The sequence below is a fragment of the Enhydra lutris genome, unplaced genomic scaffold (genome assembly GCF_002288905.1).
Source record: "Enhydra lutris kenyoni isolate GAN:26980312 unplaced genomic scaffold, ASM228890v2 scaffoldscaffold30, whole genome shotgun sequence".
NCBI classification, from domain to species: domain Eukaryota; kingdom Metazoa; phylum Chordata; class Mammalia; order Carnivora; family Mustelidae; genus Enhydra; species Enhydra lutris.
This window is the reverse complement of record NW_019154114.1, coordinates 13,123,503-13,140,066: the sequence shown is the minus strand read 5'-3', so window position 1 is coordinate 13,140,066 and position 16,564 is coordinate 13,123,503. Positions and strand designations below refer to the sequence as shown.

The window sequence follows — 16,564 nt, the reverse complement described above, 5'->3', positions numbered from 1 at the left end:
ATCTATGACATTTTCATGACGACCCCATAGGGGAAGTACTGCTGTTACCCCCATTTCACAGATGAAGAAGGGAAGCTTAGAGAAGTGAACTCAGGTGGCTTTCCCAAGGCCTCACATCTATCACCCATGGAAGGAGGACTTGGCCTGATTCTGGAGCCTGTTCTTTTAACCCTTACACAAAAATTTATCTCTTCAAACCCTTTACAGTTCACAAAACATTTTCCCATCCTGAGTACATCCGACTCACCATCTGTTGTGTGTTGAATTCAGGTCCTTGTTGAAAATTCGTATGTTGAAGTCTTAACCCCTGGGACTTCAGCATGTTACTATTTGGAAAGAGGATCTTTGCAGATGTAATTAGTTAAGATGTGGTCACCCTGGTATAGGGGGAGGCTTATTCCAATGACTGTCGTCCTTATAAGAAGGGGAGATTTGGAGACAGACACTTACACAGCACCCCATGTGAACACAAAGGCAATCATGGGGTGACGTGTCTATGAGCCAAGGAACCCCAAAGATGCCTCTAAACCCTCAGAAGTGATCAACCCCACTGACACTTTGATCTGGGACTTCTGACCTCCAGAACTATGAAACTAATACTTTTCTGTTGTCTTAAGCCATTCAGCCTGTGGTCCTTGGCTATGGCAGCCCATTTTCAATGGAGGAAAGGGATGCTCAGGGTGGAGAGCACCTTCCGCAGGTGGCAGGGGAAGCAAAATCCACAGCATTCCCACCTGCCAGGATACGGCCATTTTTCGTACATTCTCTGATATGTGTGTGCTCTAGTGTTCCGACGACCTGGGTCTGCCGCAGAGTTCTCTTCCTTCTCTGCTTCTAGCGAGTAGGTCAGAATCTGTGATTAACACATCAGTACAGATACCTTGGAAAATATTTGCAAACGGTCCTTCTGGTGACACCTTGCAAATGAGACCTATAAAGTGATTGCTCCATCGACTTGGAAAGCAAACAGAAGCAACCAGGCATTTCTAGCCTCGGAAGCAGCAGAATTTTGTCTAGGTCTTTTAAAAACAGTCAAGAGCAGCCTGCATTGACTCTGTGCCTGGCTCACAAGAAACTCCAGTTTTGTGATGTATGTCCAGCCAAACGATAGACATGAAGGCAAAAGCGATCACTTTCATCATCGCAGAAATGTACTCATTGTTGAGCTCCCAGGAGGAGTGCTTAGCTGTGAATAACCCTAATCCGGCAACACGCCGTGGTCTCTGGTGGATACAAAATTGTCTGGTTAGAGCCTGGATGCTTAGATGCTGCACCGGGCTGATGGACACATCTGCCTGGAGGCCCCAGAAATCTTCTCCACAGCATACCCTGTGTTCTCCTTGCTTGGTGTCTTGCCTGAGAGCCCCTGGCCCCAAAGATCTCAACCTGGCAGCAGGGAGGGGGCTACATCTGCATTGCCCTGCAGGACTAATAGCTAGCTAGCACTTAATAGCCCTCAGGCATGAGATCATTTAAGTCCTCCAACTAGAAACTGCTGGAACATACCATTATTTTCTCCATTTATCTTTTCCCCCCCTTTTCTCCATTTTGCATAGGTAACTGTCCATGAACATGTTGATGGAGGCGGCAAGCACAGGGGTTCCTCTTTTGGGGTTGGGGGACATGGCACAACTGGGGAATGTTGGGGATCCTGTTGCAGGAGAGCCGATGCCATCCCTGAATCTTGAAAGGGGGGCAGGAATTTCACAGGACAGTGGTGAGAGAAGGGCATACTAGGCAGAAATAACAGAGAACAGCATGAAGACGGGCACGGGGCAACAGAGACCCGGGCTCTCGAAAACCGCAACGGTCCAGTTGGCCGGAGTGAGGATGGCACAGCTGGGCAGTGGTAGGAGCCTGTGCCTGCCCACTTCCTCCCCCTGTTCCACGGTCGGCCTCCTGGCCTCCCCAGCACTTTCCGCTCAGCCACATATACCTTTTCCCAGGGTTCGGATGTGCCAGCCTCCTTCTCTCTTTCTCCCGCTTCTGGGCCTGGGCCCAGGCTGTAGGATACGCCTCGGTCTCCCCTCTCTTCCTGTGGGTTTTACGTCCTCCTTATGTAACCATCTGGCTGTTCATTTCTGCCACCCTGGCTGCTCCCTCAGTGTGGACCCACATCTTCCACTACAAGTTCGTTTTCAGAGCCCAGCTCTGTATTTGCTGACTAGATGAGGTCTTAATTCCCAATTGCTGCTATAACAACCACCCCCTCCCCCACCCAAACTCAGTAGCTTAACACAAATTTATTCTCTTACAGTTGTGCAGGTCAGAAGCCTGAAATGGGTCTCTGCATTAAAGTCAAAGTGTGTGCAGGATTGGTTCCAGGATTGGTGGTGGTGGTGGCCCCACCACCGATGGATGAGCTAGCCAGAGCTGTGTCTGTTTGCTCATCTGTTGGGCAGCTCAGACCAGGGTGGAGGGCAGGTGCCTGGCACGGCCTGCGGACAGGGTGGTGCTGGGATGTCTGAGCTGCAGAAAACCCACATGACCCGGGCTTGCGGGGAGACCGTGTGTGGAAATTGGGAACGTGTGTGTGCGTTTGGGGCAGGAGTGACTGTGCTGAACTGAAAAATCTAGGATTCTCCTTGAGAGAAAGGGGGACGTGCGGCAAAGGAAGAATGAAGCTTAGGGACATGAAGCAAACTAGTCGTCACTCCTGGGGACTCCGTTTCCTCATCTGGAAACTAGAGGAAGGGGCCAGGATACACGGATGGTTTCACAAGGCCATGCAGAGAGGATGCTGTAAGGACTGAGGCTGGGGATCTGGACTTGCCAAGCTGTACCTCCGCCCATCTCCCCTTATCCCGACTCTACACAACCCTTCTCTCCATCCCTCCCAATGATGTAACAGTCTTACTGAGTGAGATATGATTTGCCTGTCATACTGCAAAATGAATTATAGTGCATATATAATGTATATAATGCAATGGGCTTAGTATAGTCAGCGATGGGCAACCACCTGTCATTTTAGACCATTTTCATCCCTCCAAACAGAAGCACCATACCTCGTAGTGGTCCTTTTCATTCTCCCCCAAACCCCCCAGCACTAAGCAACCACTAGTCCACTTTCTAAACAGCCCCGCCCTGGAGCCTGCTCCTCCTGGCTGTTTTCCGGGCTTTTGTTCTGCTCAATGGGAGGCTTATGCTGGCTGTCAGCCTGCCTTACCCACGCATTCCCTTCCTGACCCTCTGCATCCAGGCTTCTGCCCTCCTCATCTTACTGAGAGGGCTTTCTGAAAGGTCAACATGACCCAGGGCCAAATCCAAAGGCTTTTCCTCTGTGTACTTCCCAACTTGTCAGCAGCAGCCGACACTAATGACCTGTCAGACGGCCATAGTGGTCCCCGTGCCACTGCCCTGTCTGAGGATGCCTCGTCTTTCGCCTGCTACTTGAAAGCTGGGGGATGCTGGGGTTCCGGCCTTAGCCCTCTTCCCTCGGCCGCAGAGAAGTGGCACGGACTCAAGAACCGATCTGTCTTGCTGCGACTGCCAGCTTGGCCACGCACCAGCTGTGTGACCTGGGGCACCTTCGTCACGAACCCATTTTCTCGTTTGTGCCATGGTGATAGTAACAGTCCCTCACTAGAGGTTACTGTGGGGATGCAGTGAGTTAATCAACGGAAAGTGCTCAGCACACAGAGACAAGCCATGCCAAGTGTTCACTAATGTGATTATTTTGCTTATTCTTTTGTTCATTGAGTTTATTCACTGCCATTTTTTTCATTAACTTTTCTGCATCAGACTTCCCTGGGCTTCAGATTTTCATTAAATTCAGTATAAGCAGGAGCTTAGGGGCAAGTGTAGCTTCCTGAAAGCCTGACATTGGTGACCTGGAGGATGGGGAGAATGGCGGCTGGGTGTTAGGGCTGTTGGGCGGTCCACATGGTTTGATACGTGCAGAACACTTGGAACAGTGCCCGACGCACAGTGAATCCTCTGGAAATGGTGGCAGTAGCAGCAGCAGTAGTAACGGTAGCAGCCAGTATCCTCCTCTCATCTCCGTGTGACCGGGGGTTTGACTTGGGGACATCTCCACCTGCATGTTCAACCATTATCCTCAAACCAAACTCACAACCAAGCTCTTGAGATTTTTTTTGCGGTAGTGTCTACCACTGCTAAGTAAAATGGTATTTGCCAGCACCCCACTCCCAGTCTCCCAGGTTACAACACCACTGGTCATCTCTGACTTCTGCTTCTCTTTTATTTCCAATTTTCATTCTTTCCAATGACTCCAACTTGCTTAGTCTCTCTCATTCCACTGCCCCCTCTTCTGTCTGGGGCTCACCTACCCATGCCTCAAAATTTGCAGTGACCTCCTGGCCAGACCATATGCCCTCAGTGTGTCCTCCAAACTAATGTACCCATGATACAACACACATTGCCTGCTTTGGGGTGATGTCTTTAAAATACCCTCCCTACCCCCAACCATGCCTCAGAAGAAGCTTCTGAATCTTTAAAGAGGGTCCATGCCAGCCAGTTGCCATCTGCCATAATTAAGTGGGACTTTCCATGGTTTCTCTTTGAGTTGCCTCCTTAGCTTGACTTCGGACAACTGTGTCTGATGCCTGGCTTCATCTTCTGTTAATTTCCCAGTCTGGTGTTGGAGTCGAAAGCTGCCATTTTTTTTTAAGTTTTTATTTATTTATTTGACAGAGAGATCACAAGTAGGCAGAGAGGCAGGCAGAGGGGGAGGGGGAAGCAGGCTCCCCGCTGAGCAGAGAGCCTGACGCGGGGGTCAATCCCAGGACCCCGAGATCATGACCTGAGCCAAAGGCAGAGGCTTAACCCACTGAGCCACCCAGGTGCCGCAAAGCTGCCATTTCTTTGCACTGACAATCATACCGCCCACCTGGCCTTGTCTCTTGGGTAATTCCACTGTCTCTCCCCAGTTTCAACATTAATCTGTCTCTTAGCAAGTCACCCTCTTGCTGAGGACAGGTAAATGTCCCTATCAAGCTCAGCATTGTATTATTTTTTTCTTCCTTGATTCTTTTAGGCAGACCTGTCTCTGTGTAGGTTTTGTGATGGCATAAGATGAAAGGCACACATGTAATTAAACCCCAACTCTTAACATGGAGGGAAAAACGCAGGGGAACTACAATGAGGGCCACTTAAATAAGTGACTGCATTTGGATAGTTAGCTTCACGACAGTCAAGGCAAAGAGAGATGGACAAGGAAGGGCATAATTAACATAATTTGCTAAAAGGTAATCATGCCAGATTGCTAGGGCGGCTGATTTTTTCCTACTTTTCAACAGAAGGATGACATCATTTCCTAGATCAGCTCCAGCAGGATTTTGGCAACAACAGGCACGTTCTTCTATCTCTGCATGGTCTAATACGGTAACTGCCAGCCCCATGTGACTATTGACTACTTAAAATGTGCCTAGGACCCCTAAGGAACTGACTCTCCAATTTGACTTAATTAATTTACATTTAAATAGCCACCTGTGGCTAGTGGTACCATATCAGTGCAAACCTAGACAATTATGTAAATAATCTTGTAAAATGCTACAGACAATGCCTTTAATTAAAAAAAAAAAAAAGATTTTAAAACTGCCAAAGATCTCCGGGCAACCCTATATGAGTTTGCTGGGACCGCCAAAAAAAATGCCATAGATTGGAGTCCTAAACAACAGAAATGTATTTTCTCACCATTCTGGAGGCTGGAAGTCCCAGGTGAGGGTGCCAGCAAGGGTTGGTTATATTCTGGGGCCTCTCTCCTGCCCCTGCAGATGGCTGTCTTCTCACCGTGTCCTGACACGGTCTCTCTGTGTGTCCATCCTTGGTGTCTGTCTGTCCTAATCTCCTCCTCTTAGAAGGACAACAGTCAGACTGGATGGGGGCCCACCCCATGGCCTCATTTTAACTAAATTAATTCATTCTCTAAAGGCCCTGTCTCTAAATACAATTCCATTTGAAGTCCTGAGGGCCAGGGCTTCCACATATGAATTTGAGGGGGTACTCGGGTCAGCTCGTCACAGAGTCCTCCCCGTGCTATGAAATGGCAGGTGGGCAAAGGCATTGGTAATCAGAGCTATATAAGTCACAGGTGTATCACACTAGCGTCAGACTTAAGACCGGGACGGGCTTCCGGAAATTGAGAGTCAGATGGTGCCATGTTCCTTAAGCCACACTCTCAGAGAGCAATCACCTCCCCTAGAATGTCAACTCCTACTTCTCTGCTTGGCGGTGAAGGCTGTCAATGTGACTCCATTGACCGGACCAAACATACTTCCTCTCCTCCTTCGCCAACCACCTCTGCTCTGTGTTTTGCTCAGACCTCTCAACCCCACCTACCCCATACTCCTGCTTCTGAGATTTTCTCACTGTCCCCCGGCTTGGAATGCCCTGTTTCATAACCCCAATGTCATCCAGATAATTTGTATCCTTCCGATCTCAACCAAGTCCCACCTCGTTCTTGGAGCCTCTTGTGAGCACTCATTCTTAATTAACATCATTCTCTCTCGTTTTCAAATCCAATTGCCCTTGAAAACAGTACCCGATGACCAACACCTCGGTGTTGTCTCAGAAACTAAACCATAAACTTAAGGGTCGGGGAACCCTAAAATAGTACTAGCACATAGTAGGTCTCAGTAATGTCACTGCTGCTTGGTTGACATATATGTCTCATTCCTTTCCCACCTCTGACTGTTTGGAAAGATGAGCTTTTTTCTAACTTAATGTACAGCTGCACATTTAATATCTGGAGGCAAACCTGAAGCTGGCGCATATCTCTGCTTCGTGTATTAAATTTACAATAAAGTCAAAGACAGATGGCTAAAAAGAAACACTAAATCGTTTCTGAAATTATTAAATCTTCTAGTCTGCAGGCTCAGAGAGCCCAAGAAAATCTTCTTTTAATCCCTATGGGTTTCATATTCCATCGATGAAGTTCCAGAGCTGGCCTGAAAAGCAATTTTATGAAATAATTTACCAGAGGGGAGGGGGGGAACATTACAGTCATCCCTCTGAGGTTCGCCAGTAATAAGCACGCTCTATTCTCCTCGAGCCCAGAAGAGTCGCGTGGGCTTGATAAATAACTTGAGTTTGGTCCAACTGCAGCTCTAAACAGATGTCTGTAAATATTGTGGAAAAGAACCCCCAGAAAGTTGGTGGGTGTTCCTCATGAGTGGCTGTGGACGTTTTTGTTGGCAAACAGGCAACGGCTGTCTGTCTCCCCTTTGTGGATGACTAGCTTGCCATAGGAACGTGTGATTGCTTTGTTTTCCTAGTGACAATCTTAATCATTATGGCTTCTTTTAAAGCAGTGTTTCTCAACTAGTGGAGGTTTTGCCTCTCCTCCCATCCCACTCAGGAGACGTTCAACCATGTCTAGTGGTATCTTTTATTGTCATGGCTGGCAGTGGGGGGCGCTACTGGTATCTAGTGGGTAGAGACTGGAGATGCTGCTAAAAATCCTACAAAGCATAGGGCAGCCTCTACCCCCCAGCAAAGGATGGCTTGGCCAAAATGCCAATTGGGCCCAAATTGTCTTAAAGTAGTAACACCTTGTTTTAGTATGTCTTGTTCATTGACTCATTTATTCATTCATTCAATGCATAGTTATTGTAGAACCTACACAATACCCACGTAGTCCTGTTTCTGTGTATTGCTGGATTCATCAGTTCACTCATGAAATGACTGTTTGTTGAGCATCGATTCTGTGCCAGGCACTGGGGTCTTGAACAGCACAGTCGGGATCTTTCCTCCTCTGGGGTTTACTTTCTAGTGGAAGGGAGACAAGAGTCTCGACAAGCCAACAGATGAACAAGATCATTTCAACCAGTGATGAATGCAATGGAGATTGTTGAACAGAGTAAAACAAAACCCCTGGGTGGGTGGCTGTGTAGGAAGCCCCTTTCAGGAGGGGCTTGGGGGAGGGCCTCTCTATGTAGGTCACGTGGAAGCTGAGGTACGAATGGGTGGAAGGAAGCAGCTCCGAAATCTGGAGGAGGAGTGTTCAAAGTACCTCTGTTCCCAAAGGCTTAGGTAGTTTCGGGACCAGGGACACGCAGGCCACTGAAACTCAGATGGAGGAGGCGAGGTGGACAGCAAGAAGATGACGAGAGGGGCAGGAGTTATGACCAGACAAGGCTGTACAGTCCAGGAAAGAGTTCAGACTGCGTATCAGGTGCAGTGGGAAGTCATGGCGGGATTTTAAGTGGGGCGGACACGGTCTGGGTTAGGGAGAGATAAGTCCACTTGGGCTGCTGGTGGAGAATGGGAGGTAGAAGGGAGGGGCCAGTCAGGAGCTCACTGCAGGAAGGAGGCCAGCTCAGGCCACAGTGCCCTGAGTGCAAAGGAGAGCAAGTAGGTGAATTTGGGAAGTCCCCGACTTGCCTGGATAGGATCCGTTACTCGGTCCACTGCAGCTGCCGCCTGAGCTTCCCCTCTCTGGTCAGTGCGGGTCCTGAGAGCCTCCACTCTGCTTCCTCGGCCGAGCCTGTCCTGACTTAACTCCCACATGCACGGGGCTCCTCTGTCCCCCACTGCCTTAAGTGAGCAGACCCTCCCTAATGAGAGCTGAGCTCAGCTTAGCGCCCCCTCCCATTCCTAAGTCGGTCAAGAGTTTCCTTGAATATCAGACTTCTGCAGCTGCAGCCTAGCCCCCAGCCTCACCGTCTTTGTTCCTTCCCTGGTGGATCATACCCTTAGGGTCCCAATGTGGCACCTCCTGACCATGACCCGTCAGCAGCCTCCCATGGGGCTTAGGCTACAATCCGGATTTCTATCTGGTCCCTGCTCACCAAGTCAGACACTCCTTTTTTTTTCTTTTCCTTAACCATTTTTTTAATTTAAATTCAATTTAATTAGCATACTATATTATTAGTTACCGTGGTAGAATTCTGTGATTTGTCAGTTTCATACAATACCCAGTGTTCATTACTTCAAGTGCCCTCCTTCATGCCCATCACCCCGTTACCCCGTCCCCCCATCTCTCTCCCCCGCAGCAACACCCAGTTTGTTCCCTATAGTGAAGAGTCTCCTATGGTTTGCCTCCCTTTCTGTTTCCCTCATACTTTATTTTTCCTTCCTTTCGCCTAGGCTCATGTGTTTTGTTTCTTAAATTTCACATATGAGTGAAATCATACGACATTTGCCTTTGACTTATTTCACTTAGCATAATACCATCTATTTCCATGCACGTCATTGCACATAGCAAGATTTCATTCTTTCTGATGACTGAGTAATGTTCCTGTGCATGTGTGTGCATGTGTGTGCGTGTGTGTGCGTGTGTGTGTGTCTGTATGTATAGATAGATAGATACACAGATATACACCACATCTTCTTTGTCCATTCATCCGGGCTTTTTCTGTAGTTTAGCTACTGTGGACATTGCTTCTATAAACACTGGGGTGCAGGTACCCCTTCGAATCACTATGTATCCTTTGGATAAGGAGCATTTCCACATTTGCTCATACCAACCTGTGGAAAGGGGCCACATAACCGATCCCTCTAATCCTTGTCCTTTTACTTTTGAGGGTCTCTCTGCCTTGCAGGCACTTTCTTTATAGCTTTCAGCCTCTTTCACGTCCCAGCTCCAATGACACCAGCCTTTCTTGTGTGAAGTCATTCTACAGAAGGCACTTTCGATGGGAGTGATACCAGCCTCACAGGGGTGAAAACTGGTTCTTGGAGGATGAAAAAAAATCTTACTCTTTTAATCTGTAAAGCACAGATACACATGCAGCACATAACCAGAAGGATAGCCTGCTAGAGGAAAGGTAGGTAGCTGAATTGTTAACGAGAGAGATAGTATACCCATGGTATTAAAATATCATAGAGGGGATTCATCTGGAAGAGAAGTCTAAAAACTCTCCCACAGGGGCAGGTAACAAGGAGAAAGAAGTTGAAAACCATTGGTCTGTAGAAACTGTCTCTCCACTCCACTTACTTGCCAACATACTCCCTAATTTAATTCCTTTCAGAAATTTAGGACAATTGGCAAATACCCTGCTGATTTCTGTTCACTGCCCAGAATCTTCTGCACCTCCCCCATCCCTCCAAATGTAAGCTCTGTGAAACCCACGTATCTTGGCTGTCGTCCACTGTGTCTCGAGTATCTGCACAGTGCTGGGCACATAGTAATCATCCAGTATCTATTGTGACCAAGCAATGATTTCAATTATGAGAATAAGGACCCAATGGGTGAACTGGACCCCTCCTGGATTTCAACTCTCACTTAAATGTTTCCCTTTTGAACACTGAGTTTAAGCCTTCTTCCCTGTCCCACAGTCGTTCATCTCCTAGCCCTTGTCTTGACTACCCCCAGTTTTCTCTCCTAGAGAGAAGATCACTGAGAACCAGCAACCATGCAGTCAGCCCTTCTTTATGCCACTGAGACACCACAGTGAATACCACAGGGATGTCTGACTCGGTGAATTAAAAACATTTCCATGAAAAGTATAACAGTAGGCCAACCATCTTGGAAATTACACAGCAGAAGGAATGCATGATTATCTGATTTAACAAGAAACTGAATCATAGTGACCATCTGCAAAAGAAAAAAAGACTGGAAGGACACAAGCCAAAATGTTGGCAGTGTTATCTCTGGAATGTGCACTTGCAGTTCGTTTTCTCCTTACGCTTCTGTTCTTAATTTAGGACTTTCCTACAATAAGCCTGTATTTCCTTCAGCAGAAGACACCAGGGTTTTGGTGGCTGGTTTTTAAAAAAACCATTCATGATACTGCAGTATGAGCAGCAAATACAGGTGTACCTCTGGTCCACTCACCCAAGGCCAGTTCTACTTGATTACATGGGGACCCCCACAAAGCTTTTTCTAGGGCAATTTCTGTGTTTAGGGGAGCCATGGGATTTTGGCCAACGCAGTTCATTAGGCAAACAGTACCAGCTTTATTGCAGGACAGTACCTGCTATCTGTTCCACAGAAGATTATGTTCGTTAGCTTTCCCAAGGATGTCCGTGACTCCCCAAAGCACAAAAGATTTCTTGCATTGTGAGGCACTCACCCATGCAAAATACAAAAACCAAACAAACACAGAACACATTCCCACATATTTTAAGGTATTTCTCAGGGAGTTTCATGGCTCCCTGAAGCCAACAGCCCGACCGAGTAAGATTACTCAGTGAAATGTCTCTTTAAACCTGGGCTTTACCTCTTTATTTTCTCCGCACACGTAGCTACCAAGAGTGGCTACCCAAATGTCTGGAACTTCCTTGACCCTGGAGGCTATTCTAGACTCCGCCTCCTCCTAGCACGTCCCATCTGCCCCAATGCAGCTAGTTCATGCTTCAGTGTCCTGAAACGTTACGTGACAAAGTCTTGATCTTTTTCATGATCAAGGAACACTTCCAAACCGAGAACTTTTGGCAGATCCATTAACAAACACACTCCGTTCATTACTAGATCCAGTAATTCGTGCATAATTACAGTGCCCACTGGGACAGCTAACAGCATCTCATCTCGCAGGGTGTCCCAGCCCCTGAGTCTAGCACACAAAACATTTGGGCTTTGAGCCACTGTCTGCCCCCAACCTTGATGTCATCCACCCACAAGGGGATGATACAAACGATGCTGCAGCCATAGTCATGCCCTCTGAGAAGCCGGGAGTTCGTCCACACCCGTGAAAACTTGGTGACCTGAGAACAGCTCATAGTACAAGTGGTACGTTGAGGCACATGATTTGAGAATCACTAGGGAACTTAGAGAATTTCTTACCTCCGAAGCCCAATGCTATAGGACAATGAGTCTTAGGACCCTCATTTAAAGCAAACAAACCTGGAGAATAATCTTTGAATAAAAGACTGTGTATCTGCCCAAATCTCCCTGGGCTCAGCAGAGATTATTTGCCGGAGGACAATGTCATTCTTACCTCCTCCAGGGCCCAAAGGGAGTCTACCACGGGCTTGATCTTCTTCTGGTTGTAGAGCCCAATGAGTTTGTCCACCACTCCTCGAATGAGGCCCGCGCGGCCCTGTTTGAAGAGCAGGTTCAAAAGGGAAAACCCCGCGATGACTTTGTTCTCTTCGTAGAGCTTGATGGGGTTCACCTTCTCGACCTGCCACCACTGGAAGGAGAGAAGGTGCCCATTACAGGGAGCCAACGGCAGCCACGTTCACAGTATTAGCAGGTGGAAAACAGGGCTGCAGCAGGGTGGGTCCCAGGGGGCCTGGTGGGGTAGGGGGTGGGAGGTCCTTGTTGGGGTATTTTTTTCAAGCAGCCATGCAGCCAGACAGCACTGGGAGTGCAGAGTGAGGCTTCTGTGCTGAGCATGAGGTCTGGGCGGGAGAGAGAGACAAACATCCCGAGAATAGCTATCAGGCCACATGTCACTGGAACCCTGAGGCGCAGGGTTAGGACTGCCCGCTCTGGAGATGAATCCTGGTACTACTTGTGCTCCCTGTTCCTCTCTGTGCTTCATAGCTCTCAGCTGCAGACCGTGCTAGAGTGCTTCCTCCCAGGCTTCTGGAAGAGTTTAGCTTATGAATAGCAGGGGAGGAGTGGGGTGGCAGGGAAGTCTACCAAGTGTGGTGGGGACTCGGTGGGATGGTGACCCAGCCACAAGAGCAGCTTTCTTAGGCGGAATGATGGTGCAGCTGGAGAGGTGGGTTGGAATCCAGCAGAGGAAGAGTGAGGGAACGTGATACAGGCAGAAGGCACAGCACGGTGGAGCATGGAGCCATAGTGTTGGGACAAAGCCAGCGGTTCTTATCTGAAGGACAGTTGGCAAAGTCTGGGAGTGTTTTTGCTGTGGTGACTGGAAGGGAGAGGAATCTACTGGCATCCAGTGGGTAGAAGCCAGGGATGCTGGTAAACATCCCACAGTACATAGGACAGCCCCTCATGACAAAGAGTTATCTAGACCCCAAACGCCGATAGCGCTAACGTCCTTGACAGGATACGCACAGGTGGCAAGTGTGGCTCTCTCCCTTCTAGCCTCTCATCTCCCACTTCTGACATGAAAGTAAGTGAATAATCCAGAAATGGTTATCCAGCTGCTTTGTCCTGATTTAACTGCATCTCCTTTGGTGCTGGTTAGAATTTAGAATGCCAACTTCCAGTTTCTAAAGGCTCTAGGAGAAGTGGTGGATCGTTTAAACCAGAAGGCAGAGTGGAATGTGGTGGGCACATAGGAACATTCATAATGTTTACATTATTGGGGTGTTTATTTACATCCCGCCTCTTTCCTGAATTGTGGGAGCTCACAAAAGCTTGCCAAAGATTTTGATTTGTACTTTTTGAAATGGGAAAATCATACTGTTAGGAAAATAAGTGTGAGAAAGACAAGTCAAAAGCAGGGATAAGGTTCATGCACAAAATTCTTTACTAATGTACATCCCCTGAAGGCCTGCGGGCCAGCTCTAGGAGAGACATGTATTTGGCCATGGGCTGGCTTCCCACAAAAACAAAGCAGAGAAATGATTAATGACTCGTTTCATGGTGCATCTGCATTGTCTCAGGGAATGTCTGTGAAATGAACGCTTGTAAAATCTGCAATTCCTACAGCTATGGTTAAGTTCCAGAGCCAGATGCCTAGTTTTGAATCCCAGTTGTGGGACTTTAGGCAAGTCACCTAACCTCTCTGTGCTAAGTTTCCCTACTGCACCTCAGAGAGTCATGATGAGGAATAAGGTGTTAATATATAGGAATTCTTAAAACGGTGTCTGACCTGGAGTAGGTTTTCTATAAATATAAAATATTTGTTATCTTTGATTTAGTGAGTAGGAGCTCTGAATTTGGTGTCAGATTGCTCTCTAGGTGTTAGCCACTGTTAATCATTGCTATTGTCAAAAAGCAAATGGTGTATTGGACAGAGTGAGTACAAGCTCCATAAGAGTTTTAAGGTGGAACATAATTAGGATATCCGAGTGAGAAATTCTTGCATAGTTCCAAGTATGGCCTTATTTTTTGGGCCTTTCTCCAACACCATAAAAGAAAATTCCTTTCTAGAATCTTCTAGAACAAAGTCATCATTCCACTCCTCGGCATGCCCTATCTTCATCTTACTTCTCACTGACCGACTAATATCGGACCAGGCCTCCAAAAGGAAATAGCCTTCGTTCTTGCCCTCCAGCTATACAGCACTCTTGTAATCAGCTCCCCTGCTTTAGGCAGGAGAATCTCAACCTCCATCCTGGCCGTGTTTTCATGCGTGCCTTCACTGAACCTGGGCACACTGCAATTATTTCATTAACACCGTGTGTTCTGATTATGCGTTTAAGGGAGAAAGGGAAAACACTTCTTACAAGTGCACGTAATTTGGGATCACTTTGGTTCCCCACAGCAGGCTGTCAGCATCACGTTAATTACAGCCACAGCAACAAAACAGCTGCGAGTGGCACAAAGCCTATCTTCAGGGGACTAGCTCCAGACAGAATCCTTCCTCACACTCTGTTCTTGCTCCCTTACAGATTCTTTCATTGCAGCGATCCTTGACCTGAATGCTGAAGTTCAAAGGCAAAGGCAGGCCCTTTAATTCTAATGTCACAGGGCAGGGAGTACAAATCATTCCAGAATCACTGGTGTTTGGGGGTGAGGCCTTGTGCAGCCAATGTTGGCACTTAGGGGGCACATGAATACCCCATAGTGCCACACTTAGAATGATTTCTGTGGCTTTCCCTGGGCACCCTATTCAAAATGCCTCCACCCAATCCTGCATCCTGTTTTGAATCCCTGTCCGAGTTCTTATGACCATTTACAATAATCATCTTATTAATATGTTTCACCTATTTCCGTTTGTCTCCCTCATTAGAATGTGAGAGTCACAAGGGGCTGATATGTGCCCATGTCACTCACTGCAATGCCCTGGTGTCTTGCACACATGGCAGGTGCTCAGAAGACACTCACGAAGTGAGTGAATCAATCAGTGACACACTGGCTGCTTAGGAGGCTTGAGGAGAGGAGAGGAGACGAGACGAGACAAAAGCAAGCCCTCCTGAGAAGCAGCAGTTCCCTGTTGGGGGGCAGGGGTAAAAACTGAAGTTCAAGCCCTAATTAGCTTAGTTCTAGCAAGTATTGCTCTAATGTGGGAATACAGATCCAAGTAGGTTGGAATGCCCAGGGATGTGGTTTCTCAATCTCAAAGTAACCGCTACGTTCAGAGCATGATTATTTAAGCTAGTGGTTCTCCGATTTGCCTGTGTCTAAAATCACCCTGGGGGCTTGCTAAAATTGCAGGATCCCATTTGTGACTCCAATTCAGTAGAATGGAGATACAGAGAAATCTTAAGTACCCCCCAGAGACCTGGGCAGAAACCAGTAAAATGCATTAATGCCAAGTTTATTTTTGACCAATGATTAAAAACACAGAAACTTAAGCAATCTCTGCTGAAATCAAAACAAAGCTTTTCTGAGTTTCTCAGATGCTCCCACCTCTCTGCTTCATTTAGACGAAGCAGCCAAAGTAAACACACATTCTTACTTATGTGTAGTGAGCAGGGTGGGAACATAGGCTTTCCTGAAAATGAATGATGCGGATAAAGGACAAACAAGGTTTAGGTTATTAGGTCAATGTCTTTAGACATTGAAGAATATAAGAAGCATAGAGGAGCTCACAACGTGCAAATCACCATACAACCATAGTACATTTGTCACACATAGATACTCACTGACTTTGCAAAGCTAAAGAAGCTCTTGGTCTCTCCAGTCACCATGTTGGATGAACCTGCAAATGAAGGATTCCCAAATCAAGCTATTGCTAGTGAAAAGCAACATCTCTTGCTACACACGGAAGAATGACAGTTGTTTGGTCCAGAACTGTCAAGAGCTTGAAAACAACTTTAATTCAGCCTTGGAAAAATGAGGGAAATGGAGGGAGTAGGTGGCATCAAGTTGACCTGATTTTGGCCAGCTGTCACTGGATCAAAGAGAAAGTGGTATTTCTTGAGGTGACCATCCGATTACTTTGGAAAATTGGGCATGTATCAAAAACATGATTTAGGCCCACATCCTAAAAAAATGAAAAGTTGTTCGAAATGTCTTTTTGGTTCCATTCTTCAAGACTGGGAAATGGAGTCCTATGTGAGCCTAACTCATGGTTTGAATTTGATTCCTTAACAAGTGAAAAGCTTGGGGCTCTGGGCTGGTCTGGGCACTTAAGTAGCAGGGAGAGATGGGACTGAGCTCGAATTTAGATGGGTGGGAAAATGGGGGTACAGAAGAGCAGGTGAGAGTGAATATAGGTTCAGAAGCCAAGGAAATGGTGTGATCAACATACTAGCTCCAAAGAAATCTGAGCAGAGAGGACAAAACCACTTGAGACAAATGGTGTGAGAAACTGAACTTAGCTAAAGGGAACAAACAATATTCAGAGGGAAGATGGGAAATGGTGTTAGGAAGATTTCCTAAGGTGCTCTTACAGAGAGAAAAGACCCCTTTGTGTGGTTTTTGGGGATGTGGAGGGGATAAAAGCCCTTAGTAGATCAGATGCCATATTGGTGCTTTTTCAACAACTTTCTTCCCTTGTCTCCAAAGGCTGGGAATAAGTCCTTCTCAGAGAACCATTATTTAATGAAAAAGCAGTGTATAATTGAAACTTCATTATTTGGTCTCAGTAGACTAGTAACCAGTCAGTTAATCACTGATCCACTTTTATGG

General features: G+C 47.1%; 1 protein-coding gene across 1 annotated transcript in view; it reads right to left on the bottom strand.

Annotated features, from left to right (window-relative positions):
* The window catches only part of LOC111153033 (vesicle amine transport 1 like), a 133,576-nt gene that overhangs the window by 48,398 nt on the left and 68,614 nt on the right, over positions 1-16,564 (bottom strand). Inside the window, exons 6-7 of the mRNA XM_022511838.1 lie at positions 15,577-15,632; positions 11,841-12,035 (exon numbers count right to left, since the gene is read on the bottom strand). Of these exons, the coding sequence (XP_022367546.1) occupies positions 11,841-12,035; positions 15,577-15,632 (251 nt within the window). The remainder of the gene's footprint in view (positions 1-11,840; positions 12,036-15,576; positions 15,633-16,564) is intronic.